The 27,602-nt window shown below is 53.2% G+C and overlaps 1 protein-coding gene across 1 annotated transcript in view; it reads right to left on the bottom strand.

Annotated features, from left to right (window-relative positions):
- The window catches only part of GRIK3 (glutamate ionotropic receptor kainate type subunit 3), a 107,496-nt gene that overhangs the window by 39,635 nt on the left and 40,259 nt on the right, over positions 1-27,602 (bottom strand). Inside the window, exons 6-10 of the mRNA XM_073803606.1 lie at positions 23,936-24,109; positions 22,929-23,072; positions 17,322-17,429; positions 13,918-14,031; positions 5,311-5,514 (exon numbers count right to left, since the gene is read on the bottom strand). Of these exons, the coding sequence (XP_073659707.1) occupies positions 5,311-5,514; positions 13,918-14,031; positions 17,322-17,429; positions 22,929-23,072; positions 23,936-24,109 (744 nt within the window). The remainder of the gene's footprint in view (positions 1-5,310; positions 5,515-13,917; positions 14,032-17,321; positions 17,430-22,928; positions 23,073-23,935; positions 24,110-27,602) is intronic.

The following is a 27,602-nucleotide window of genomic DNA, read 5'->3' as shown; positions in this document are numbered from 1 at the left end:
ACAACCCTGCAGTGAATCTCAATGTAGCCCAAGTCCTTCCTGCATCCCTCACCTGCTTACTTGATCATCTTCAGGTAGATCCTAAGCTTCCCCAGAGCTCCTCAGTCATTGCTCTGGGCAACCTGGCTGCCCTGACAAGAGGCTACCTTTTCAGTCCATCTGCTTCCCTGCCCTCACCTGCCCTGTCCCATCCAGGCTTCTGACCTACCCCAGGTGAGCTCCCAGCATGCCTTGCTTCGAAGTGCACTGGCCAGCCTGAAGGACGTGGCTTGGTAGAGCCTTTCCTGGCCACCCAAACAGGGATTTGGGGCCCCTCCTAAGACCCACGCATGCTGGCCAGAACTAAGATCTGGTTCTTGGTTGGAAGGCAGGGGACACAGTGCGTGACGGGGTCGGTCACGGCCTTGACACCAGACCCTCTGCTCGCACACCTTGGGTGGGAAGCTCAGTAGTCATGACCCCATGGCCGTGTCTCTGGGGATGGTGTGCAAGTCCACATGCTCACTCACACATCCTTCGTTCATGCCTGCTCTGCGTGCCCGGCCCCACGCCAGGTGCGGGCAGCGCCAGCACAGTCCAAAGGCACTGTCTGTCTGGAAGAAGAGTCAGGAGGGGAAATGGGTCCTTGGAGCTGTGCCACCTTCTCTGCTCTGCTCTCAGTGTTACACGGCGACGGAGAGGGACACCTGGGCAGTGCTATTTCTTTCACAGGGGAAGGGAAGTCACGCCAGGGCTAGCCATGACCACTCCTTGTCTCAGCCATCTTGGTCTAGCCGCCTCCATGAGACAGGGAAAACACCTTACATGCTCTAGTGAGATGTAACAACTTCGAGATAAAAGAACGAATGGCTTAAGGGAGAGGGTGGCATGGACATATACACACTACCAAATGTAAAACAGATAGCTAGTAGATAGCTAGTGGGAAGCAGCCGCATAGCACAGGGAGATCAGCTCGGTGCTTAGTGACCGCCTGCAGGGGAGGGATAGGGAGGGTGGGAGGGAGGGAGACGCAAGAGGGAAGAGATATGGGAACATATGTATATGTATAACTGATTCACTTTGTTATAAAGCAGAAACTAACACACCATTGTAAAGCAATTATACCCCAATAAAGATGTTAAAAAAACAAACAAACAAAACAAAACAAAAAACAAACAAACAAACAAAAAACAGATAGCTAGTGGGAAGCAGCCGCATAGCACAGGGAGATCAGCTCGGTGCTTTGTGTCCACCTAGAGGGGTGGGATAGGGAGGGTGGGAGGGAGATGCAAGAGGGAAGAGATATGGGAACATATGTATATGTTTAACTGAGTCACTTTGTTATAAAGCAGAAACTAACACACCATTGTAAAGCAATTATACGCCAATAAAGATGTTAAAAAAAATTTTTAAAAAAATGAATGAATGGCTTCCTGTGGCCTGGAGGGCGTTCATCCTCGCCTCCCCCTCTCTGTTCACAGGCCTGGGAGAGCAGCCAGGACAGGACTCCTCGGCCTCCGAAAAGAAAGCTTGCAAGAGACCAGGCCAGGGGTGTTCAAGGAGCCTGTGTGGGGCCTGACCCTGCACCCCCAGGAGAGCACACTTGTGCCAACTCGTGGATGCTGTTCCGTCCTCGTCTCCCTCCGCCTCCCCACCTGCTGCTTGAGACCCTGTGTCCATGCCTTCCCAGAAGCCTCTCCTCCTTTGGCCTCCATCACCCATGCTCTCTGGCCCTCCTCCCTCCTCTCTGGCCTTGCGGGCTCGGGCATCTTGTTGAGGCCTCTTTTTCATCCCCTCCTCACACTTCCATGCCATTCAGGGTCCCACCCCAGGTCCTCCTCTCTTCTCTCCCCAGCAATCCCCGCCTCTGTTTCTGTCTGTGTCCCAAGGTTCCCCCGAGGCTGTGTTCGTGACTCCAAACCTCCACCTCCAGTCCTGCCACCTCCTCTGAGTGCCCAGCCCTACGGCAGCCACCTCCTGAGACCCCAATCCCAACATGATGTCTGAACCTCTACCAAATCCTGTGGGGATGACCTCACCACCGCCCCAGCCATCCAAGCTAGAATTTCACAACTTGTCCTTGATTCCTCCCTCCCTTCTCCTTGCCTCCTTCATGCCGCCAATCACCAACCTCATCAATTCTACCTTCACGTCTCCATCCTATTCCATCTACTTTCCTCCTTTCTGACCACAACCATCGGAGGCCACCATGCTCTCCTCCACCCAGGTCCCAGTGCTGGCCTCCAGACTGGCCCCAGCTTAGCCCGGCAGCACAAGTCCCAATTTGATGTCACCCCCTTGCTCTACGTCTTTCAGCTGTGCCTTGTAGCTCACAGGATTAAAACCAAATTCCTCACTTTAGCACCCAAGGCTTTTCAAGGCTTGTCTCTTGCCCCCTTCTCCAGCAGCAGCGTGCCCTCTTGGCTTCAGGCTTTCCATACTTAGGGCTCCGTCTCCATAATCCCTAGCAGGATCCCAGGCTCGTGGTGCCAGGACAGAAGCTCTTGATGGTAGGTGTCAGGAAAGGCCCCTAGTGTAGAAAGGGGGTGATGCCTTGGGGGTGCCTCAATCCCCCGTGAGTCTGATCAGTATGAGTCAGTTCCCTGAGGCTCCAATTTGGATTCAGAGGAGCAAGGACTAGATCCCAGGCCACTGTGGCCCACCAGGGTGACCACGGCCGAGGGGCCAACTCTCCCACTGCCATCACGACCACCCATGTGCACACTTTTTTTTTTTTTTTTTGCGGTACGCGGGCCTCTCACTCCCGTGGCCTCTCCCGTTGCGGAGTATAGGCTCCGGATGCACAGGCTCAGCGGCCACGGGTCACGGGCCCAGCCGCTCCGCAGCATGTGGGATCCTCCCGGACCGGGGCACGAACCCGCGTCCCCTGCATCGGCAGGCGGACTCTCAGCCACTGCGCCACCAGGGAAGCCCTATGTGCATACTTTAGACAGGAGGAAATGGGGAGGAGCAGGATAGCTCCCGTGTGCTGAGCGTGTTGTTCTGTAGCTCATTAAATCTTCCCAAGAACCCTAGGCAGAAGGCTTTTAAAATTATTCCCATTTCCTAGAGGTGGAAACAGAGGCCAGAGAGGTTCAATAACTTTCCCACTGTCAGCTACAATGTGCTAGACCCTGAATTTGAACCCATCTCTATTGAATTCCAAAGTCATTAAAATACACGGGAGTAATTTAAGGCAGGGACAAGAGTAGGAGACTTTCGGGGGAGGGGGAGTGAGAGAGAGCAGGAAGTAAAGATGGAGAGAGTGATGATCGGGGAGAGAGATGGGGTGATGGATGGAGAAATCACTGCTCTGTCCAATCACCTTTTTTGTTCCCATAGCTGGAGGCAACTTCGGGGAAGGCAAGTATGTGAGCAGGAGAGGGACACACCCTCTAGGTACCCTATCTTCCCCCATAACCCTGGCTCCTTGGAAGGCCTGTGGCATGGGACAGAGATGAGCAGAGTGTCAGGGAAGGACTTAAGTCCTGTTGGTCAGAGGCTCCATCCAGGGCCTCCAAATGGGCCTCGGGGAGCAGATCCTTGCAAAGGTGGGCATTCATCATTTTTACATCTTCGTTCAGATCCCTACTAAGGAAGTAATAATATTGCCAAGCTTTTACCACGCTTTCTATGAGCTAGTGAGAAGACTAATTACCTGACGACACTAATAAATGGTTACGATGTTATTAAAAATGGCACCAAGCTAGGATTAACAGGCTCATCAGTTGTAGGGAATCGGGTTTAACAAGGTGCCCGCATGTGCCGTCAGGGGCCACGGTCTTGATGGATACCGGGTTGCATGGAGGCCAGGGATGAGACCCCCGCTTTTCTCCAGCTGAGGGTCAGCTTAGGAAGATCTGGCTGCTGCTGGATTTTCTAATCCACCCCTTTGCAAATGGCTCTGCAGAGCTCTCGGGCCCCTGGGGATGCTGTGGGTTGCAAGACTGGCATCAGCCTCGTTTACTTCTGCATGTGGCCTCCACGGTCCACGGGATCCCCGCTTCCTCCCCAGCCCACCTCACCTCTGCAAGCGACAGGCTCAGAACCCACCCGGAGCCCCATGCTCCAAAGCCCCACTCATGAAGCTCGGAGGGAGGGGGGAGCTGATAAATGGAGATGCTTGCGACTAATTTCCATAATAATTACAGTTATTACCAATAACGGTGACAACACCACTCCCTCCCATTTCGACTGAATTCCGCCATCTAGGAGCTGTTTCCCCACCAGTTGTCGCCTCTGACAACAAGTGGGGAAGAACACAGGGCAGGTATCATTATTCTCACCGTTGAGTTAGGAAATGAGCTCAGAGAGAAAAAGGGACTTTCTGAAGCCCCCTCCCCGGCCTCAAAGGAATAGCCGTAATGATAAAAATAAAAACAACAGAAGCAAGTACTGACACGGTACTAACTATGCAGTACACATAGGTGAACTTAGTCCTCACAACAGCCCGTGGGGGAGGGGGCTATGATTATCATTCCCATTTTACAGCTGAGGAAACTGAGGCACAAAGAGGTTAAGAAACTTGTCCAGGAGCACACAGCTAGTAAGTGGGAGAGTGGGAATCAAATCCAGCCCCAGTTCACGCTCTTTACCATTAGTCTCCGCCGCCAGCCTTCCCTGGGAGACCCGCTTCCTAGGGCCGAGGAAATGACTCCACCAGTGAGGCTCTGCTTGAGCCTTCTTGCTCTGAGCTCCAGCCTCCTTCCCTTCCCAGCTCCCCTCTGACAGGCGCAGGAGGGCTAACACAAGAAGGCCCTGATGCTGCCTGTCTGTACCTGGAGAGGCGAAGTGATAATAATCCTTTTGGCTGAGGCTTTCCAGGTTGCAAAGACTTACTATGTGAACCTTCCCTGCCCTGGGTCCTGGGGTCAGATGGCTTTCTGCAGAGGTCAGAGCCCAAGGCTTCAGAAGCGGAGAGCCTCCAAAGATTCTTTGAGTCCCAGCTCCACTGCTTACTAGCTGGGAACCTTCACCTCTCTCTGCCTCAGCTTCCTTGTCTGTTAAATGGGTGGTAATAACAGTACCTACCTCACTGGGTTGTTGTAAGGATAAACGAGAGAAGGAATATGAGGGGTCTGGTGGTACAGATCCATTGCATTCATTAACAGGTATTTGATAGAAAATGCTTCTGGAAAGTTGAAGGCCCTGAGCTGGAAGGCAGGCAATGTTTAGTCTGTGCTGGGTGAGCCTGTACCAATGGCTCCTTTGTCTCCATCTCTCCTTCCCCCAGGGCCACTCTCTGCCAGGATGCCCCACCCTGACGTGCACAGAGGACTTAGCCACGCCTCCTGGGAGGTCCTTGGTCCCTTGTGCTCCCGCCTCACTTACGTGGTCAATGAGCTCCTTGATCATGCCGTTCCACTGACCCTTGTCGTCCTGTGCCCCATATTTCCCGTCCTCCACCAGCCGGATCTCGTAGGAGAAGCCCAGGATGTGGGCCAGTTCCTTGAGCAGGTCGATGCAGTAGCCCTCGAACCGGTCATTCCCGAACAGGGTCCTGTCGGACTTCCGGAACATGACAAAGGGCTCCTCCTGCGGGGACAGATGGGAGAGGGGCAGACAAAGGCTGAGTCGGTGGGGCAGGTCCAGCTGGGGCCAGAAAGCTTGGGCCAGGTCCTCTGCAAGGGTGTTCTAAGCCATCTTTAGGGGTTGCTCAGAATGGCCTGCTAAGTCAGGAGAGGGAAAGCGCACTTCCTGAGAGCCAACTTTGTGCCTCACAGATGGCCACCTACTGACGTGCACACAGCACTTAGTAGGTCCTTATTGATTTGATCGTCCAATGATCACAGAGCTAGAAACTAGTGGAACTGGGATTCGAACTCAAGACTATGATTCTGAATCCCACGCTCTCTCTGTTGCACTGTCAACACAGGCCAGTGGTCCCCAAAGTGTGGTCCCCAGACCAGCAGCACCACCCGGGAACTTGTCAGAAAAGCACATTCTCGGGCCCCACCCAGACATACTGAACCAGAAACTCTGGGGTGGGGCCTGGCAAGGTGTGCCACAAGAAGCCCTCCAGGGGGTTCTGATGTCTGCTCCAGTGTGAGCACACTGCTGCAGAAGGCCCTTCATCATTTCTTCCCTGACTGCTCCCCAGCTCCTGTCTAACAGATGAGATCTCCCTGCTCCCTGACACCTTTCTCTCTTTCCAAGGATCTAGTCCCCAGCGTTAGGACCTGCCAGTGAGTGATTCTTGATAACTATGGTAGTTTGCATTTGCACGTGCCAGGCGTCAGCAAATCAGCAGACGAGACGGTGCCCGTGGGGGTCCAGTGCAGAGCCCAGCAGATTAGGAGGGTTCAGTGGACAGTAGCTGGTATCGCCTCCCTTAGCCTGAGTTTCAGCCTTCTGGGGGTAGCTCCATTCTGTAGATGTACAAAGTGACTCCACGAGGATAACGTAACTCGTGGGAGGTCACTCAGCTGCCAGAGAGAGAGGATTTGACTCAAGTCGGTGTGGTCCCAGAGCAGGAGCTCTTAACCCCTTCACTGTGCCAGAGGCCCTGAGTCACATGGTGCCTCTCCCTAGTGGGCAGGGGGTCCTCAGAAGGTGGCCTGTGGGTCCAGAGCATAGGTGACAGCTGTCCCACATTAGGTTCCCTCCCTCCCACGTGATAGGGAGCCAGTGAAGGGCTTTGAGCCAGTGAAGGCCTTTGAAAGGGCATGACTGTCTGATCTCTCATTTAGAAATAAAGCCCTGGCAATCCTGCGAAGAATAACTGGGAGTAGAGGCAGGAAAACCTTGGAAAGAAGCTACTGGCCTCGTCCAGTATGAGATACACAGAGTAAGGAACGGAGGTGGATGGGTTGAACTCTCAGCAAACTCATCATCTACTGAGTTCTTACTATGCACCAGGCATTGATTTAAACTCTTTTTCGGAGTGAAAAAGGCTCATGAGCTTTCAAGATAGGTGACATTACTGTATGCTAACACATATATATGGAATCAAAAAACCCAACAAAACTGGTTCTGAAGAACCTAGAGGCAGGACAGGAATAAAGACGCAGACGTAGAGAATGGACTTGAGGACGGGGGGAGGGGGAAGGGTAAGCTGGGACGAAGTGACAGAGTGGCGTGGGCTTATATATATTAGCAAATGTAAAATAGATAGCTAGTGGGAAGCAGCCGCATAGCACAGGGAGATCAGCTCGGTGCTTTGTGACCACCTAGAGGGGTGGGATAGGGAGGGTGGGAGGGAGACGCAAGAGGGAGGAGATATGGGGATATATGTGTATGTATTGCTGATTCACTTTGTTATAAAGCAGAAACTAACACATCATTGTAAAGCAATTATACTCCAATAAAGACGTTAAAAAAAAAAAGATAGGTGACATTATCCCCATTTGATAGATGAGAGAACTGAGGCTCAGAGAAGGTCAGTAAGTTGCCCAAGGTCACACAAGAGTTGAATTATAGTCTGATGGAGTTCAGTCTCAGTCCTTCCTGCCTGTAGCTCCTTGGTCTCTTTCTGGGCCTTAACCTTCCCCCAAGCCACCTTGGCACCCCCTCGTGAAGGAATGCCTCGAGCCTTCAGCTTATGGGGGGGACCTTCCCCCCGCCTGTGGGGGTAAGCTCACGCCCACACGCCCATAAGAAGAGCACACACCTCATCTGGAGGCGCATCATTCTCTCAAGCGGTGGGGCCATTCCCTTGACACTGTGGGCCCCTGAGCAGTGAAGGGCCCTCGTCAGGGGTTCTCAGGCACAGAAACCCACCGGCAGCCTCTTGCCAGGCTCCTGCCGCGGAGGGTGGGCTAGATCCTCTGGCCCTGGTTCCCCGGCAGCGCTGCTTCTCAAAATCCCATCCCATGCCTGATTCATTCTCGGTTTTCAACAGTCCTTTGGGATGTTGCAGAGAAAGGGCAAGGGAGTGTCTGAATCCCCAAGGGGTTCTGAGCAAACCACCTCTCAGTCTAATTGGGTGAAAAGCTGGGTCCTTTGGCTAGACTCTGTGCTAAATCTCAGTGCCTCCCGTCCCCAGCTCTAAGCAAGCAGCTCACAAGTTTGCAGAAAAGAGTTGAGGAGGTGCCGGGGAAGGGGCTGAGACTACACGGAGGGAAGGGAACTTAGGCTACTGTGGACCCTGCCTTCGTGCAAATTAATCTCTGGGATGGTGCTGCCCTGAACCTTGGCACAGGGCCTGGTGAGAGGGCCTGGGTGAGGCTTCAATCCCATCTCAACTGTTAGGTCAGATGCTCTTGAGCAGTGAACGAACTGTGCCACGGCACCTGGTAGCCCTGATGTTAGCTCAAGGAAAGAATTAAAGAGAAGGTACCTTCTTTGCCAGGTGAACCACCAACCACATAGAGATTCCGAAGCAAAATCGACCTCCTTCTGTAAAATGGGGATAATAATAGGATCTACCTTACAGGAGTGTTGTTAGGATAAGACGGGTCAGTCTGTGAAAAGCACTTAGTGCCTGGCAAATGTAAACTGCAATATCATTATCATTATATTATTAATATCATTATCATCTTTCTGGGCACGGGGTGACCTGTTATTGAAGTGACCTGTCCAGCCTAGAGACCATGCCCAATGTCACCAAAGGTTAAAAATCATAGCTAGCAGCGGAAAGCTATTTCAGGAAAGGTCCCTGAGATAGCTCACTTCCTGACCCTCTCTCCGAGACCCTCCCAGGCCCTATCCTCTCAAATTAGCACTTCATTTGCGAAGCCACCCCAGCCCCAGAATCTATACATCTTCATATAAATACGCTGCCTTTGGAGCAGCTGTAAAATGCCATTAATTTCAGGAAGTGCTTTGCGGATGGCATACATATTAACAGCCAAAGCCCAGAGCATTAAAACGGTGCTCGCCTTAGTAATGGGTCTCTAGACCTGCAACATGTCCTAGGGGGTAATTCTGAACTCCGCCAACTACTTATTCATGGACTATTTCACAATTTATTACTGGAAATGTCCAGACAGCCAATTCACGAGCTCTCTCGGCTGCTAATCGATTGCTCAGTGAAGGTGCCCTCAATTTCATGACTTCGCTCTCTCCTATTGCTCTGGGAGAACAGCCGTAGGAATGGGGGTAATATTTCTCTGCAACAAGTCACAGGAAACAAGAGGCCAGAAAAAGAACCTTTTCCTACTTTTCATTGCTAGGGCTTTTAGTCTAGTTTCTTAGTCTAGTTTCACCAGCATGAGAGCCGAGTGACAGGACCTGTGGAGTTGGAAGAGGGTGCCTTGCGGGGGGGGGGTGGGGAAAGCCAAGGGTTACCTACCTAAGAGCCCCTCCTGGCTTAGGCCATCTCAACACACACCTGCACACGCATGCGCTGTGTATGCACACAATGCCGCTGGCACGAATACACCGCATTCTCGGATGGTCTGACCTGCTCAGACACGGAAGCCAAGGACCCCGGCCCCCAGGCCTCGGCTTCTGCCAGTTAGAACCAGGACAGAGCATTAGGAGTCCAGTCCTCCCAGCAGGTGGAGCCTAGAGTGGCTCCTGGCCTGGGATGGTTCTCCCGGCCCACATCCTGGTCTCCCCAGCTTCTCCTCTCTTGTGCCAGGTGTGCAGGTCCGGCTTGCCTAGCAGTTGCACCTCAATGGGTTACAATGCGCACATGGCACAAACACACCGGACGGTGCTTGTCCAGACACCTGTGTGTAGCCAATCCCACACCTGCACAGGTGCCCACATGCGTGCCGACACCACTGCTCACTTCAGCAGCCACAAGAACCCTGAACCTTCCAAAGCAGGCCCCCCAGAGCGAGTTGAGTGTGTTTTCTTGGTGTGTGAGCAGAGCTTTGGGCAGATGAATTTTTCACGAGCTCACGGAAGAGCGAACCTGAGCAGAAGCTGGGGCCTGGCAGGGAGAGGGTGGGGAGGGCAGGCTTCCAGCCTCTTGCTGCTGCTGCTGCTTCCGCCTCAGGAAGGGGGAAGAGCCCGTGGCTCTGAGGGGTCAGAGAGGGCAAGGTCCGGGCTCTGTCCATCTGTCTGTCCAGGGTAATGCGACCTTAGCACCTAACCCCGGGATTCAGGATGGAGGAGGAGAGAGGGGCCTTTGGGGGCAGCCCCCGTATCTCCCTGTGTTCTCTGCCACATCCAGATCCCAGGGACCAGAAGAGGAGGAGAGACTCCCTCATCAGGGTCTCAGGTCCAGCCCTGTTCTCCAGGGCAAAGCTGGGGGATGTTCTTGCACCCAGGCTTGGTACCTGCCTGTCACTCAAAGCACTGTTGCCCTGACAACACACTTCCAGAGAGGCGGGGCCAGTGCTCTCCGTGGGAGGTGCTGGCCCTGCTTTCAGGCTGCCAAGCTTGGGGTTGGGTTTTCAGCCAGAGCGTCTGGGCTGGGCCGGGCTGGACACTCCCCACAACGGGTGCTGCTGTCCCCAAAAGCCCAAGCTGAGAGCACTGTACCCTGACCAACCCCTCCCAGGGCTCTGGGACATGCAGACCACGCTGAGACTTTTAGGAGACTCTGAGGACATTTTCAGCTGGACACACAGAGTTTCTTGGGGACCAGTGTAAAGGCTGTGTGTCACATCCTCTGTCCCCGCTCTGCCTCCGGGAAAGGCTGGGCTTCTCTCAGGGAAGAAGTAGACCCCACCATCCATGATCTCTGGACAGTGGGGCTGGAGGAAGCTGGATCATGGGTCACTCTCAGACCATGCGAGTATCTGACCCTGGATAATGGGGTGAGGATGGTGGGACATCTGCTTCAAGTGGGTCAGCAGCCATGTCAGAGGCCAAGGCAAAGGAGCCCAGGGGTAGGGGACTATCACAGTGTCAGGGTCAAGGGCTCAGACCTTGAGGTGGCGGTTGGGATGTGGAGCTTTATGTATCAGCAGGAGATTAGAGCTACGAGGGGCTCAGGAGGTCACAAACCCTAGCGCTTGCAGGGACCAGTCAGGAAATGCCCGTATAAGAAGCAGTCAGGAGTAAGCAGTATGGAATGGTGGGGTCTGTGGTGAGCCAGGGAATGCCCACCAGGCCTTAAAGACATTCAAGTCCAAGCTCAGAGTTTATAATGCACCCTGACAGAGATAAGCTCTGTGACCATGGTCGGGGGTCAATCTTCAGTGAAGTTCAGGGCCCTGGTTATGGATGGAAGCAGAGGTTTTCTCGAGAACTCTCATTCTGCTTACTTAAAACCCGAGCTTACTGGGGACTGGATTTATAATCAATAATAACAAGAGCAGCCATTACTTAGACAGCACACACTCTGTGCCATTTATTGTTATTAATCATTCATCCTCTCAACTCCACGAAGTAAGGACAATTATTATCACCTCTCTTTCGCAGATGGGGAACAGAGACACCAAATGACTAAGCAGTTTTCCAGGGTCGTACAGCTAGTGAACAGTGAAGCCGGGACTCAGACCCAAAGGTTTGAGTCTCTTAACCGTCACAGTCTGGCCCTTGTGTCCTGGTCACACTTGCGTGTCGCCAAGAGCTGCTGGGCTCCCGTTTGCCCGGATGAAGGGCAGGGGAACCGACGGAGCTGCGTCCAGGCTGCCAGCCAGCGGGGCTTCTCTCCTTCCTTGGGGTGCTGAGAGCCAGCTGGACGATGTGGGCGGGGCCCTCAGTGAGCAACTGAGTGCAGCAGGTCAGGACCTTTGCAAGAAGCTTCCAGTATTGCCCAAGAAACTGTGAGAAGAGCACAGAATAACTGCGCGGTTCTACCTCTGCAGCTGAAGATAAATTCCCTGTGGCTTTGCAGAAGGGTCTTATGCCCTTGAAACCGGGCTGCTGTCACTTTAATAAAATTTAACCCTGTGGTCACTGGAGGTGTGTGTATTTTGCACCCTTTTGGTATATTATCTTTAGCTCCCCTCTTACCGTTAGAGTATTGTTTTGTGGCTGAATCAACTCAACTCATTTAATTCTCTCTCCTGATCTCTCTGAGCACCTCCGTTTTACCTTTTTTCAATCTCGTCTTCTGAAAAGTGTTTTCTTTATATCTCGCATTGTATGCAGCTCTGCTTTTAATCTCTGACCGCCTTTTTATTAGTTTATTTTTACCCTTTTATATTTTAGCTTTCTCACACTTTCGTCCTTTTGCTTTCTGACATTTTGGGTTTACATTCTTCGCCTTCTCTAGCCAGAGCTGTTAATTATTTATTTTATTTTTTTGTCTGTCTTGGTAGCTTTCCTTTTAATCTCATTCCTTATTTTCATTTTTCTCTTTATTATTTTCCTTGTCACCTTTATTTTGTTCTCTTTCAACTTTCCTTTTATCTTTTCTATTTTATCCACATTAATATTCCTTTAATTGCTCATCACACTTCCTTCTAATCCCTTTGCTCTTTTCATGTCTTTTTAATCTTTATTTTTTGCTTTATTCTTTTTCATTTATTTTTTATTATGTTATAGGTGTACAATATAGTGATTCACAATTTTTAAAGGTTATATACTCCATTTATAGTTAGTATAAAATATTGGCTATATCCTCCATGTCATAAACTACAGACTTATTTTATTTTTCATCTCTAAATTTTTTGTTTTTACAATTTTTTCCCCTGTTCCTGATGAGATCTTTCGACTTACTGGTTTTATAGCTTGATATTTATATTTTTTTAGTTAACAAAATGTCAATCAGGCAGGCAGGATGTCTGGTTTTGGGGAAGATGCCAGTGAGGGTCTCACTCCCGAAAGGTGGGTGTTGAGAGGTGTCTCCCCAGCCATCTCCTCTGGCTCTATCAGCAGCATGTTCAGAACTGCTAGGTCTCCATCAGCTTTAACGTGGATGCTCTTAATAGTCATAAGCCTGGAGACTGGGGATGACAGCCATAGGCTACAATTGCTCCCTGGAAGCTGACGGTGCCCCTGGAGTCTGCTGCTCACTAGATTCTTGGGAGGGTGGGATTTAGCTATTACATCCCTTCTTCCTCCATGGTGTCCGCCACCCAGCCACTGAGCACATACCTGGCCCTAGAGGGAGGGCATAGGACCGTCCAGTAGGGCCTGGCCAAACCAGCTTGAGCCCCCTTTTTTGGTATAAAGTGACCTCAGCACATGGTCCTGACAATCATATTTGCTTCATTATAAGGAGAAGCTGACCAGGGCCAAAATTGTCCTCGAAGGGCCTTTGGTCAGAATCCACCGGGCTGTGATCAGGCTGCCTCCCCACTACATGGCCCAGCTTGGGCCCCAAGAGCAGTGCTACGTCTCTGAGAGGGTGAGTCCTGAGCCTCCGGACACCCTGGAGGCCTTCCAGGTGGGGCTGGTGCACGTGGAGTGGGCACAGCACTGGCCAAAGGAGGCTAGCAGCCTGGGTGTCCTTCTGCTCGCCCTGAGTTTCAAGACTCACAGAGCCTGGGAGACCCCAAAAGCCATTCCTTGGGTTGAAATGGTCAGAAGAAGGAAGCACTATTCAGTCCTGGGCAGTGGAGGGAGGGTGGCAGGGAGAAAGGTCATAGCCGTGGCCAGGAGCACTCGGGACAGGACACTGTGGGCGGTGGCACGTGTGTGGGCTCCCAGCACCTGCCGGGCTGGGGGGACCAGTGGGAAGGGCCTTTTTCCTGGGAACTGGGGTGGAAGAGGTGGACCCCAAGTCCTGGTGCAGAAGGCAGGTCACCCCTCCTTCCTTCTACCCATCACAGTTCCTATCAGGCATCAGGGGCTCAGGGACTGGGTGAGAGTGAGATGCAAACACACAGGCCTCTGCAGCAGGGCTGGCCAAGCAGGTCCCAGAGAGGCAGGAGGGCTGGCCTGCTCTGCCTTTGGGAAGAGGCTGCTCACAGCCACCTCCTGGGGTCTCTGGCCTGTGGCCACGAGCAGCGTTGCTGTCTCCCATCTGCTCGCTGGGGGCTTTCTGAGGGACCCTCAATGTTTCCACCTTCCTCCCCCATCTTCCAGTCTCCCAGCAGCCTCATAAGAGATGCCTGGCCTGTGCTGGGTGGGGTGATGGAGAGGTCTTTCCAACCCCGACGGCCAGCCCGCCCCAGCTCACAGCCCCTCCTGCAGGGCTGCAGCTCTTACCAGCACAGTGGTGACGATGAGGGACCTGTTCGTCAGAGAGTCGGTGACGTTAGGGCCTCGGCCTCTGGCAACCTCCGTGATGTTAAGCCCCTCGGCAGGACTCCACACCCCAACCTGGATGGACAGACAGATGGAGAACAGGAGGCTGAGTCCGTGGTCTCTCCGTCCTTTCTCCACGCCAGCAACCTCCTCGTCTCCTTCCCATCCTTCATGAGTAGCGTCATTGCTAATGTGTTTCGAGCCAACATTTCTGGCAACCCTGCTGCCTCCCTCCTTCCCAGAGGAAGACCCCAAGGTGTTCAGTCTCCTGACTTCTGCCACCTCCCCATTTGCTAGCAAACCCGCCACAGCTGGAAGGGAAAATGCAGAGGGAGAAAATGAACATAAAGACGGCCCAGGGAGCACAGCGGAAGCCGGCCTGGGATGGAGCAGACGCCATGAGGAAGTCAGTTAGGGTTAGGGCCAGGTCCTGCCCTGGGACAGAGTCACCCTGAGCCTGGGGGGCCTCCCGCCTCCTGGGGAAGACCTGGGCACCCAGCTGCTCACTGGGTCTCAGCGTGTGCCAGCTCTGGGGCCAGATGCCCTCCAAAGCCCAGGACAGGGCCTGGGGCGAGGGAGATGTCTCCTAGGCATCTGTGGAAGGACAACGAGGTGTGTCACGTGCACGAACGCAGGCGTAGCAGGACGCTGGTCTTTGCAGCTACTTGGGGGCAGAATAGAGTAGAAAACCCTCACTGGGGGCACTGGATGCCACTCGCTTAGAAGGCAGTTTGCTTTGTGGTTTTACACCTAATGGTGGCAGACACTCTGGCCGAGGTGGCATAACCTCTGTCCCCATGGTGCCCTTGTGGATACGAGGCCTGGGGCTGGAGGGAAGCAAGGGAAAATCAAGTTTACAAATCGTTCTAAAGCCCTGGGCCTATTGAAGATCCTCTGGGACCCAACTCTGCCCAGCTCTGTGTCCATCGCAGTTCCTCTCTCTCAAGGAAGGTTCTGGCCTGCCCATTCTGTCCTTGTCCCAGTTGGGGTGGGGTACTCAGGAAACTTAATCAATTAAACAGGGAGGCCGAATGCAAACATCCCATTAAGAGAGCTATGCATAGCAGAGAGACATGTAATTATGCTTGCGTAATTCTGCCTTAATCCCCCCAAAGCCACCGGCTGGAGCTGGCTGGATCAGTTATGACCCGGCTTAGCAAACAGAAGTGATGAGAGGCAGAGCAGCTGTGTTTGGGGGCTCAGCACCCTCTCCGGGCAGCATGTCTGTCTATGCAGACCCCGCCCCCAGAGCCAAGAGGAGAGCAGACAAGCAGACAGCGTCAAAGAGGCTCTTCTCTCAAGGGGGCTGAGCTCAGAGCCCAGCCCAGCACGAGGGACCCTAGCGGCGGGCCTGGGTGCAGGAGGTGCTCAACAGACAGCTGGCTGGCGGCCAAGTGACCAGCAGGAGCCCTCACCCCAGCAAGCATCTACTGAGCTCCAACTGCAGGACCTGCTGGACACCAGGTGCCGTGGGATTGCGAGAACAGTTAAGACTGAGGAGGACCCAGGCTTCAGAGGCTCTCCGCCCTCAATCTGGCCACCTGTGTCTAGGTATAGTAAAGAGTTTTTCTCGAGTAGTAGCTGATTTGTGTTGTTGCTGGAGGGCTGGCGGGAGCTGCGGGTAGGCTCAGATGGCAAGAGTGCTCTGATGGGCAACTACTGATGCCTGCCACAGGTGCAGGAGTGGGAGGTGGTGGCATACCTGCCATCTAATTGCCATCCTTAGAATTTTAGGCTATCCCCAGAGATGGAGAGCTGAGACAGCGACTGAGACAGACTGAGTGACAACTATTGCAGTAGTCCTGCCAGAGGAGGAAGGGGGCTACCTGGCACTGCAGGAGTTTAAATAGGAGCTGGCAGAGTGCTTGATAAGCTATAGTTTGAATAGGGTTGGACCAACGGGCCGCGATCATCTTAGGAGCAGAGGGCACAGCGCCTGTCCTTAGGGGACTGATGCTGTATGTGGCTGAAAGAGTTGCAGAAGAGTGGTTGCCCTGGCCACCCGGCCCCAGCACAGTGGCCCCATGAGTCCGTGGGAATCTCAGGATTGAATGAAGTCACCTTGGCCACAAAGTGCAACACAGGCAGAGCCAGGTCCATGACTGTGGGAATGAACCAAGGAAACAGGCTACTCGTGCAACTGGGGAGCTCGCAAGGGCAAAGGCCTGGAGGTGCAGGAGGGAGTGGGTATGACTGGGCCATGGGGAACGTTTGTGGATGGGGCAGTGGAGACTAGGCCTGGAGAGGCAACCGGGGCGTTTCCTGGAGAGCCTTCAAGGCCGGGTGAGGGACTGATACTGAATGCTTTGGTACTGGGGAGCCATGCTCATTCCCAGGGCAGGATAGAGCTTCATCTGTTTGTACACTCAGGATGGCTGGAGGGCCCGGGAGTGGAGGTGGGAAGCCAGGTTGGGGTGTTAAAATAATCCAAGGAAGAGGCCCGGACCAGAGAGGGCAGAGGAGGAGAGCAGAGGAATCAAGGGTTCCTGAAGGATCAGGGGTGGCCGCTTCACTTCTGGCCTCTTTGCATTTTAGACACCCCCCTCTCCCAGGGTTGGAGAGGTGCCCTGGGGGCTCCCAGAAACCAGCCTGCTGTGGGAGAGGGTGTGGCTGAGCCCCTAGCTCCGAGGTCCCAGGGAATGCTGAGAATCAGGGGCTAATGTGAAATTCCCTTCTCAGGTCAGCAACCTGACTTTGTCAGAATATGCTGAAGGTTCCCAGGGATCAGAATCGGCCCCATTACAAACATTTCTATGGCAACCAGATGGGAGGCCCAGCCCCATGGGCTTGCTTTCTGCATTGAAATTCCCCGGAATCACAGAGGCCTTAGAAGCGTACAGTGGGGAGTTCAGAATCCACCTGCTTCAACCTCTCTCCAAGAGTAAGAATCACCTCCAGGCCCCCAGACAAGCAATCGCTTTGTTCAGTCTTTGCTTAAATGTCTCCAGTGACAGTGAGCTCATTACTCCCCATGCAGGCATCCCCTAGTCATTAGAAAGTTTCTCTTACCTAAGGACATGTCTGTCCCTCTGCCCCATGACAGCCCTGCAGGGACTTAGTCCGTCTGCCCCTTGAGCCTCCCATCTCCTTTCCAGGGTAAGCATCTCTGATGGCCCTTGCTCACAGGGTGATGGTTTGGGTATCTGCCATGGACAGGCCACTGGGTTCTGCCCCCCTCCAGTCTGAGAAGGCCTTCATGTTCTCTGATGGGCCAAGGCACTGGCCACACTGGGTCATGTTGAGTCCCAAGGGGGCAGATGGACTGGGTCTTGCCCCCTCGCTCTGGGTCTCTGCCTGGGGTCTGGTTAGGGGATTTAAAGAGCCTCTGCTTGTTGGCCTGCCCTCCCACTCCTGAGCCCACACACCTTCTCTAGGCCATCTTCCTTCAGGCTGATGATGTCCAGATCGAAATCCATCCGTAAGCCACTGGTTTTGTTGAAAACAATCCTTCCCGTTAATCCTTCCCATTGAGCCTGCCGGAGGGGAGAGGGCAGAGCAGCAATTCCTCGGGCTCATAAATCATCATTCGGTACAACTGTACAATGCTTCATTTTAATTACTCCTTGCACTGATACTGTTCCCCCAAGACCATGATTAATTAATAATCACCTCCATCATTGCTAGGGCTGTGGTACGAGCCAGCAATTTCCATAAATTCTATTATGCTCTTCAGCCAGCTTTACACTCGCACCTTCTCATGTACAACACCGATCATAGATGCGCTCAGATGAGCCCCCGCCTTGAAGCCACGAGAAGGGGGAGTCCATGTTAGGTCCCCAGAGACAGGCAAGGAGGCAGGCAGGCAGGCCGCGGCAGGCAAGACCTGCCGAGGGGCAGAAAGCCAAGGGGCCAAGCCAGCTCTGGCTGTAGGACCAAACACTTGGGAGTAGCCCCCAGAGAGCCGGGGGTGACAGAGAAGGTCTCCCACCCCTGCCCCTGCTCCACCCATGCCCTGGTTAAGAACTGGGGTCAGAATACAGGGTCCAACCCCAGTTGGACCTGGGATTTCATTTCACCTCGCTGCCTCAGTTTCCTCATCTGTAAAATGGAACTAATAATATTACCCATCTTACCAAAATGCTATGAGGGCGAAATGAGTTAAGTCCCTTGAAAAATGGAGAACAGTGCCTGGTACAACCTAAGACCTGAATAAATGGTCCTTTTGCTACTTTTTCTTGCCTTTAGCATCATTAACACAGAGAGGGGCAGGCAGAGGTTCAGAGAAGGAACAGGACCCAAACTAAGAAGGGCTCCATCTTCTAAAGCAGGGGTTGGCAAACTATGGGTCAAAGCCCAAATGGGCCCATTGCCTGTTTTTTTTTTTCAGTACGCGGGCCTCTCACTGTTGTGGCCTCTCCCATTGGGGAGCACAGGCGCCGGACGTGCAGGCTCAGTGGCCATGGCTCACGGGCCCAGCCGCTCCACGGCATGTGGGATCTTCCCGGATCGGGGCACGAAGCCGCGTCCCCTGCATCGGCAGGCGGACTCTCAACCACTGAGCCACCAGGGAAGCCCCATTGCCTGTTTCTGTAAACAGTTTATGAGATCACAGTCGCGCCCGTAGGGTGTACCTATTGTCTTTGACGGCTTTTGAGCTGCAACTTTGCAGTTGAATAGTTGCAATAGAGACTGGTCTGCAAAGTCCAAAATATTTACTACCTGACCCTTTTTATAGAAAAAGCTTGCCGACTCCCCTTCTAGATACACCTTGCCTGCAGGCCCGTAGCGTTAGCAATACAAGGGGCTTCACACTGCTCGCCTCATGCAGCCTCCACAGCAGCCTCGGTGTGTGGGCCCCGTGGGTTCCTCACCCCCCTGGGGTCATGAACCTTGCAGATCCTGGAGAGGGCTCCAGAGCCTCTCCATGGCTGAAGGTTCCCCTTGCACTCACAATACGACCCACAAGTTCACGGGTTCCCAGATCCCTGGAGGCCTATCTATAGATTCCACATTAAAACCCACGGGAGGGCTTCCCTGGTGGCGCAGTGGTTGGGAGTCCGCCTGCCGATGCAGGGGACACGGGTTCGTGCCCCGGTCCGGGAAGATCCCACATGCCGCGGAGCGGCTGGGCCCATGAGCCATAGCCGCTGAGCCTGCGCGTCCGGCGCCTGTGCTCCGCAACGGGAGAGGCCACAACGGTGAGAGGCCAGCGTACGGCCGAGCACTCGGGCAGCTGTCCGGCACTGTCAAGTCTTGTGTATTAGCGTGTAGACAGGCATGTGTTATATTAGCTCAGGCGGAGGGGCACGCCTAGGAGGGTTCTGGGACTCTGGAAATCAAAAGGGGATGGAAGGAGTGCTTTGCACAAAGCATCCAACCTCTCTGAGCTTCGGGAAGAGGAAAATGACCTATTTCACGGGTGGTAACAAAAGTGCATAAAGGGCTTAGCACAGTGCCTGGCATATACAACCCCGGCTATTGTTTTTCCTTAGTCAGCCTCCTTCCATAGGGCTTCCGTGGATTAGGGCTGGCCCTTGGCTGGAGGGGGAGGGATGGTCACTTGGGCCATGGCCTGAGGCCTCAGGAAAAACCCTATCACAGAAGGCTCATCCGTGATTAGCTTCCCTGCATGAGCTCATCCACTTCACATCACAGTCCTGCAAGGTGGGTGTCATGATTGCCCCCATTTTACAGTCATGGCCACTGAGGCTCGAAGAGGGACTGAACTCTGTGGGTCCCAAGTAATGGTGGTGCCGGGCAGATTCTCACTGTGCTCAGTGGAGCTGAAGAGCTGGGGTCATCATGCCCAAGTTGACTGGGGAGAGTTTATGAAGCCCAGGGAGCTGGAGATTGGGGTTGGGGACGGAGATTTAAAGATGCATCTGACTCAGAGAGCAGATTGGTGGTTACCAGTGGGGAAGGGGGTTGGGGCATGGGCACACAGGGCGGAGGGGTCAACTGTATGGTGATGGATGGTAACTAGACCTTCAGCAGTGATCGCTTTGTAATGTATACAGATGTGGAACTATAACGCTGTACACCTGAAACTTACATAATGTTATACATTATTTTACTTCAATTAAAAAAATGCATCGGTGACGGTGAAGGCCACTGTATATGACTTCACAGGAAGGCTCAGCTTCCTTGAGGCTCGCTCCCCAGCCCCTCTGCCTTCCCCCTCCTCTGCCTGGGGCCCCTCCCCCCTTGGGCTACCTCTCAGCCCCCAGGGAAATCACAGCAGGTGCCTTCAAACCTGCACTGGAGGGAAGCCTTCCTCCCTGTCAGCTACAGAGGAATTAAATGTCAGCAGGTGCGTGGCCTGTCTGTGGGCAGTCGGGCAGGGGCAGGGCCAGGGCAGGGAGCCGCTGGCAGCTCCTCCCCGTGACATTTCCCAGCCCTCCCGCCCCTTCCAGCTGCCACGCAGGACTTGCTAAATGAAAGACGCTTCACACGCTCTGAACTCCGGCCTGGTATTTTCCAGCTCCTCTCGGAAATGCCAAGTCTTTAAAATGATTTACTGTCACGCAGGCAGATGGGGAGACAGGCAACTTGGGAATGGTCTGAGGGAAGACGGTGTACTGGGCTCAGGCAGGGTACCTGGGTCCCGGGGGTGGCCAGCTGTAGGGCCATGAGGGAGCCCCGCAGCTGCTCTGGGCCTCGGTCTCCACTTCCCTAAAATGGACTGGAGACAAAGTTGTTTGTGAAAGGACTGTGAAGAAGAGTGAGTGGTAAGGGCTGTTCACTGGGCCGGGGCCAGGAAACAGGAGGGCCAGGTATGCCAGTGTGGGCCGGTCGGTGCCGGTGCCGGGTTGGGGGGTGGTGGAGAAGGAGGCTACCCTTTCTGTGGCACGACAGTGACTCATCTGCTCCCTTTAGGGCTTCAGAACTGAGCCTCGAGCGCTGCGGGGGGCAAGGGTGAATGGGTAGGGGACGTCCCTGAAGCTCTGGGGCCTGGAGATCCTCTTTAGCTGGAAACCCACCAGGGAGCAAGAAGCCAGAGTGACGACAGTCGTGATGATAGAAATAATAGTAAGAGCAGCCAATCAGCTTGGCACTTGCTCTGTGCCAGGCGCTGCCCTAAGTGCTTCACACACCACAACTCACTTACACCTACAACAGACCTGGTATTATCTCCATTGTATGGGAGGACCTGCAGCACAGAGAGGTTCAGTAGCTTATCTAAGGCCACACAGCTAAAAAGTAGTTAAGCTTCAAAGACACTTACGTCTGGCTCCTAAGGGTCCTAGGGTTGTGGCCTCCGTCATTGAGAAACCCATGCCAACCTCTAGCGACTGGGTTGGAGCCTGCCGAGGAAGGAGGCTCATGGGGCTGGAAATCAGGCTTTCGAGTTCCCAGAGAACAAGCAGGTGATTGCCCAGGCCAGCCAGGCCTCGCTCAGGGCATCGGACAATCAGACTTCCTCCGCAGTTCTGAGGGGTAGGATGAGAAGGGACTCTCGTGGTCCTCTTCTACCATAACATCTGATACTGGAGCCCCTTCTAGGGCTGAGGGGACTGGTGCCAAGGATAGAAGTGCTCCCTCATGATGACTACTAGCTGGTGTTTGCCAGGTGAGGCAACTAACACTCGGGAATGTCCAGGAATTTATCTAAAGCCGCACAGCTGGTAAGAGGCAGAGAAAAGCCCAAAGGCAGTGCATCAGACTTTAAAGCCGTATGCCTTTTAGTGTCTTTCTAAAACACAGGAGGTGTCACTGGCCTCGTCCCAAGCAGTCATGGTGAACTGGGACCTCCGGACAAGCTGCTCTGTCTGCTGAGTGGTGGGTTTCTTTGCTATTTACCCTCACTGTGTTGCCTTCCTTTGCATATGGGATTACGTTCATTAATGGGATGACTTGATGGACGTCTCCCTAGGCGGTGAGCTCTGTCCGTGCAGGGGCCCGTCTGTTTTAGCCCCATTGGATCCCCAGCGCATGGCTCAGTGCCGGCCACCCAGCAGACCTGCACAAATAGGTAGTGAATAAATGAATGAACTCTCAAAGCAGACTGCTTCGTTCCTGGTCCATCGTGATGGCTGCAAAGAGGTGGTCTATATGGAGCCCTCCTAGAGGGCTTCCCCTAACTGCACTTGTTGTTGCCCTGGACAGGTCACTCCCTCTGACCCAGAGTAACCCTGCCTAGATCTCGGCCCCCTGAGCCTCCCTCACCTACCATTACTGGGACTTGACTCTGCCTAGCCTTGGGCTACATGCTTCGCACATAGTTTTTCACCCTGTTTTTTCAACAATGCTTTGCAGCAGGAACTCTTACTATACCCATTTTACAGTTGAGGAAACTGAGGATCAAAGAGCTAAGCATCTCACCCAAAGTCATGCAGCTTGTTGTGATGGAGCCAAGGTACAAGCCCAGGCCTGAGCATCCCCGTCTGTAAAATGTGAACAATAAACTCTGCCATCCGTAAGGAGAACAGTGATGGAGAGTCTGAAACTAAACTCTGGCACTGTGTATTTCCATGGTCATCCTCTCAGCAGCAGGACAGATTCTGCTCTCTGGTTCCTTTGAATCAGCTCCATGGATGGGACTTCTTCATGGTTGCCATGGTGCCAGGAGAGCCGGGTCCCAGCAGGGACCCTGGCTGGGAAGTTGGCCGATGGGCCTCCTCTGCCCTCGGGACTAAGCACTGTCCACATGGTGCCTCATTTCGTCTTCACAGCATCCCCATGAGGCAGCCAAGGCTCAGCAAGTTTCCCTAGATTGCCTGAGGTCACACAGCTGGAGGCAAAGACCCTCATCTGTTGTCATTTAAAGCCCACTCTTTGTCCTGCTGACAACGCCGACCGCCCACTGAACGCATACTATACGCCAAAGACTCAGCCCCTTAGTCATCCTCTAGATTGGTCCCTATTGAGCCCATTTTCACCCTAGGAAACAGGCTCAGAGATGTGAGGCGACTGGCCCAAGTTCACGTGGATTGGAAATCAGTGCTGTCTGACTCCCAAACTTGGGCCCTTGACTGCTCTGCGGCCCCCAGGATATGGCCCTGGCGCCGTCCTGGTGAGTAGGGGGCACTCACCTCCTTGATGAAGTTCATGAAGCGGCCGCCAAAGCGCCACGCCTTGTGCCGATGGCACTGCAGGGAGTTCACGGTCATCTGGGGCGCCCGCTGGTAGCACACGGACACGATGTGGACGGCGTCGTACAGTAAGGCCGCGTCAGTCTGGAGGGGAGGCCCAGGGTTGCCTGAGAGTAGCTCGGGCCCGAGAGTCCCCAGCTCACCCTGCCCTGTCTCCTTTCTCCTCCCCGACCAGAGGCAAGGGGGTCCTGGTGAGGGAAAGGCCCTGAGACCCTGGAGGTGACCGTGTCCCTGCTCCGAGTGAGAAGCCAAGCTCGGATTGCCTCTGCAACTCTGCAGACACCGGACTCCCTCCCTCCGCAGCTCAGACCTTCTCTGCCAGGCCCCGCCACCCCGTGCCGTTGTCCCTGCTATCGCCTGCCCCATGCACACCTTCAGTTTTCCGGCCTCCCCAGCCTCCTGCCAGCCACAACTGAAAGTCCCCCGTGCCCAGCACCCACTAGTCCTTATTCCTACTCTCTGTAACCATCTGTTTCCGTGCCTGCACTCCCACACTTGGGGTGGGACTCTGTCTGATTCCTTTGTGTCCCTGGCCCCTGGCCCAAGGTCTGGCAGATACAGGGCAGGTCTTAAGAAGGAAAGTAGTGGGAGGGAAAAAAGAAACAGGGAAGAAGGAGAGAAGGAAGGGAGGAGGAGAGGGAGGAGGGAGGGAGGGAGGGAGGGAGGAAGGAAGGAAGGAAGGAAGGGAGGAAGGAAGGAAAGAAGGGAGGAAGGAAGGAAGGAAAGAAGGGAGGGAGGAAGGAAAGAAGGGAGGAAGGAAGGAAAGAAGGGAGGAAGGAAGGAAAGAAGGGAGGAAGGAAGGAAAGAAGGGAGGAAGGAAGGAAAGAAGGGAGGAAGGAAGGAAAAGGAATGGAAAGAGGGAGGGAGGAACAGAGGGGCAGAGGAAGGAATGATGGGAAGGAGGGAGGGAGGGGAGCCCCCAGGTCTGGCCCTCCCGGCCGCAGTACCATCATCACTCCATCCAACAGGCCAGACTCTGCCCGGGGAGCCGCCTGCAGCCGCTCCATGGACCACTTCTCCACGATGGCCGAGACATGGGGGTTGTCCACGTTGAGGATCCGGAATCCCGTCAGGTTCACCCCTGAGTAGCGGTAGGGCTCCAGGTCTAATGCATAAAGATCCTTGACAGAGAGAGTTTCAGTAAACAAAGGTGTGGCCTGGCTGTGAGTTCCAGCCTCACCTCCCACACTCCCTGCTGGGGCCCCAGAGCAGCCGCAGCTCCCTGCAGAGCCCTGTGGAGGTGAGGCTCAGCAGTGAGGATGGAGCACCCATGGGAGCACTGCGCTTGGAGTCAACTTGAGCGTGGAGGAGTCCAGCCAGCCTGCCTGGTGGCTGACCCCACTTACTCTGCTGGACCTCAGACACACTGCTCAGCCTGTTTCTTCATCTACAAAATGGGGATCATGCCTCCTCTTTAGGCCCCAGTGAAGCAGTAGACATCAAATGCCCAGCCTGGAACAGCAAAGGAGCTTGATAATGGTCATGACCGTCATCCTCTGTTGGGGGACGTCCGCTTTGGGAAGACAAAGGGCATTGCGTCTGGGCATCTCCAAGTTACCCAGAGGGAGGGTGAAGGGAGGATTTTATCCCCCCAGAGAGGGTATTTTAAAACAGTCTCTTCTGAAAACAAACTTAGGGTTACCAAAGGGAAAGGTGAGGGAGGGATAAATTAGGAGTTTGGGATTAACAGATACACACTACTGTATATAAAACAGATAAACAACAAGGACCTACTGTATAGCACAGGGAACTGTATTCAACATCTTGTAATAACCTACAATGGAAAAGAATCTGAAAAAGAATAGATATATAGATATACATGCATAACTGAATCACTTTGCTGCACACCTTATACAACACTGTCAATCAACTACACTTGGATAAAAGAATTAAATTAAAATAGTCTCTTCTGCCTGAGACTGAAGGAGTATAGCTGTCCTCTGCTCTACCCTTGCCCCACACCATCAGCCAGGCCCCCTCACCCCCTGCCTCCTAGGAGCAGTCAGTCTGTCTGTCTGTGGGCCAGGTCATGTCCCGTCTGGTGCAGTGGCCTAAAAGCCAGGAAGACAGGCCTTAATGCATGGGGGCAGCCCAGCTTCAGCCCCTCCTGCCAGCTTTAGCTCTGGGGCACGGTGAGCTGGGGAGGGCAGGGGGCAAAGGGAAAGAGGGGGGTTGGCTGAAGAGGGAGGGGCCAGGTGCTAGGCTGAGAAGAGCTGGCACGAGGTGGGGGCTGGTGTGAGGAGCGGAGCAGAGCTCTGTCGTCTTAAGAAAAATTACCCAAACTTGGAGATAAGGCAGACGGAGAGCAGCGCGTCCTTTCAATGTCACATAGAAGCATCGCTTACAGGCCCTCCCGGGATTGTGCAGTTCTCCGGGAGAATGCACCCGGGTTTGACTTCACTGTCGGCTACTGGTTAAAGGCCCAGATTCTGAGCTAATACGTAGATTTTTGCCCATAGAAAAGATAGTCCCCAAGGTGGTGGTTTTATTGTCCTGTAGAATATTAATCCATTTTTCTGTCTAACTTAGCCATCTTATCTTATGCTCCCCCTACACCAAATACCTATAAATACTCAATCCTTCAAATGCTCTTTGAGCCAGCGTTGTCATCCTACTGGTTCCTTTGTTCATGACTTGAATACCTTTCACACGTGTTCATTCTATATTTGCATAAGAGTCGTGTTATTTTTTTTTTTTGATGAACATAGGTCTTTATTACTATTGCTGGGTCATATGGTAATTGTGTGTTTAAAAAATTTTTTTTAAACATCTTTATTGGAGTATAATTGCTTTACAATGGTGTGTTAATTTCTGCTTTATAACAAAGTGAATCAGTTATACATATACATATGTTCCCATATCTCCTCCCTCTTGCGTCTCCCTCCCTCCCACCCTCCCTATCCCACCCCTCTAGGTGGTCACAAACCACCGAGCTGACCTCCCTGTGCTATATGGCTGCTTCCCACTAGCTATCTATTTTACGTTTGGTAGTGTATATATGTCCATGCCACTCTCTCACTTTGTCCCAGCTTACCCTTCCCCCTCCCCATATCCTCAAGTCCATTCTCTAGTAGGTCTGCATCTTTATTCCCATCTTACCCCTAGGCACTTCATGACCTTTTTTTTTTCCTTTCTTAGATTCCATATATATGTGTTAGCATTCGGTATTTGTTTTTCTCTTTCTGACTTACTTCACTCTGTATGACAGACTCTAGGTCCATCCACCTCACTACAAATAACTCAATTTCGTTTCTTTTTATGGCTGAGTAATATTCCATTGTATATATGTGCCACATCTTCTTTATCCATGCATCTGTTGATGGACACTTAGGTTACTTTTTGAAACGTGTAATGTTGGCAATCTAGATGGGCCTCATCCCACTAGTGGGGAAAGTGAGTCTTCAGGTCTGAGCTCCTCTTCATCCATTGTCTATTCTTATGTACATTCCCCTCTCATCCAGCTGCCTTCCATTCTGCCCCCCACTGCCTGTCCTCTTTCCCGGGTCCCTCAACTCAGTCACTCCCTCCCATGCTGGGACAGAGTGGCCAGGGACAGTGTACTTGTCTCTCCATGGCTGCAGATGTCAGGAGTAACATCTGGCCCCATCACAGTCCCAGCTTCAGTTAAATCAATGATGGCTCATGGAAAGATAATGAGGGATAAAACCTGGAGCCCACAGAGCAGCTCTTTCACACCGTGCTGGCTTCCTCTGGTCTCTGAGATGTTCCTAATTCGTGCTGATCTCCTGCTGTTCCTCCTGTAACTCCAGCTGGCCTCCGTCTGGAATACACTCTGTTGGTTTCCTCTTTAAGGGTTTAGGGATTAGGGGAGAGGCTGAGAGCAGATTTGAGCCAAGCAAGAAAGTCTAGTCTCAGCCTTGCCCAAACAAATAGGGCCCTGATTCAAAGCCAGGATTTGGGCTGGGGGAGGGGCTGGTCGGGAGTAGATGGCGGAGTCTCCATGGAATTGACCAGAGGGTGTCTCTGTGGCCCCAATCTCAGTGGGGAGTGGAGGGTGGGCAGTGTGCTCAGCCCCACGCAATGGAGTGTATCATCTGATCTTCACAATCCCCTATAAAGTAGGTATTTAATAGTATTCCCTTTTAAGAGAGGAGGAAACAGGGCCAGAGAGGTGAGGTGACTTGCCTAAGGTCATAGAGCTCACGAAGGCAGCGCAGAAACCGTTCCCAGGTCCATCTCAGTGGCTTGTAAGAGCTAAATGTCGGCACTTCTTGACTCTGCGATCAGTGATATTCATTGGTAGCTTGATATTGGCCATGGTGGGAGTATTTACACCATGAAAACTGGCAAGCACTATATATCTGTGTTTTCCCCCTTTTTGGACAGCTGGTTGTACACGTTTACTAGTACACCGTGTCTGTCCTATTTAAAAATCCCCGTGCTTTATGTCCCCAGTGGTTGTCAGGCACAAGATATGCACCAGAATTGTTTTTGGAGCATTTTTTGGAAAGTATGGGCCATAGAGAATGTGGGGTGGGGCCTCAATCTGTGTTTTGAGAAGCCGCTAATCTAAGCTATTACTCCTAACTGGGAAACACACAGAGAGGGGTCTGGGCTTAGACGGGGAGACCTGTTCAATCAGAGGGAGAGGGG

This window comes from Tursiops truncatus, chromosome 1, assembly GCF_011762595.2.
Source record: "Tursiops truncatus isolate mTurTru1 chromosome 1, mTurTru1.mat.Y, whole genome shotgun sequence".
In the NCBI taxonomy this organism is placed as follows: Eukaryota; Metazoa; Chordata; class Mammalia; order Artiodactyla; family Delphinidae; genus Tursiops; species Tursiops truncatus.
The sequence above is the reverse complement of the archived record's forward strand: the minus strand, read 5'-3'. Positions and strand labels throughout refer to the sequence as shown.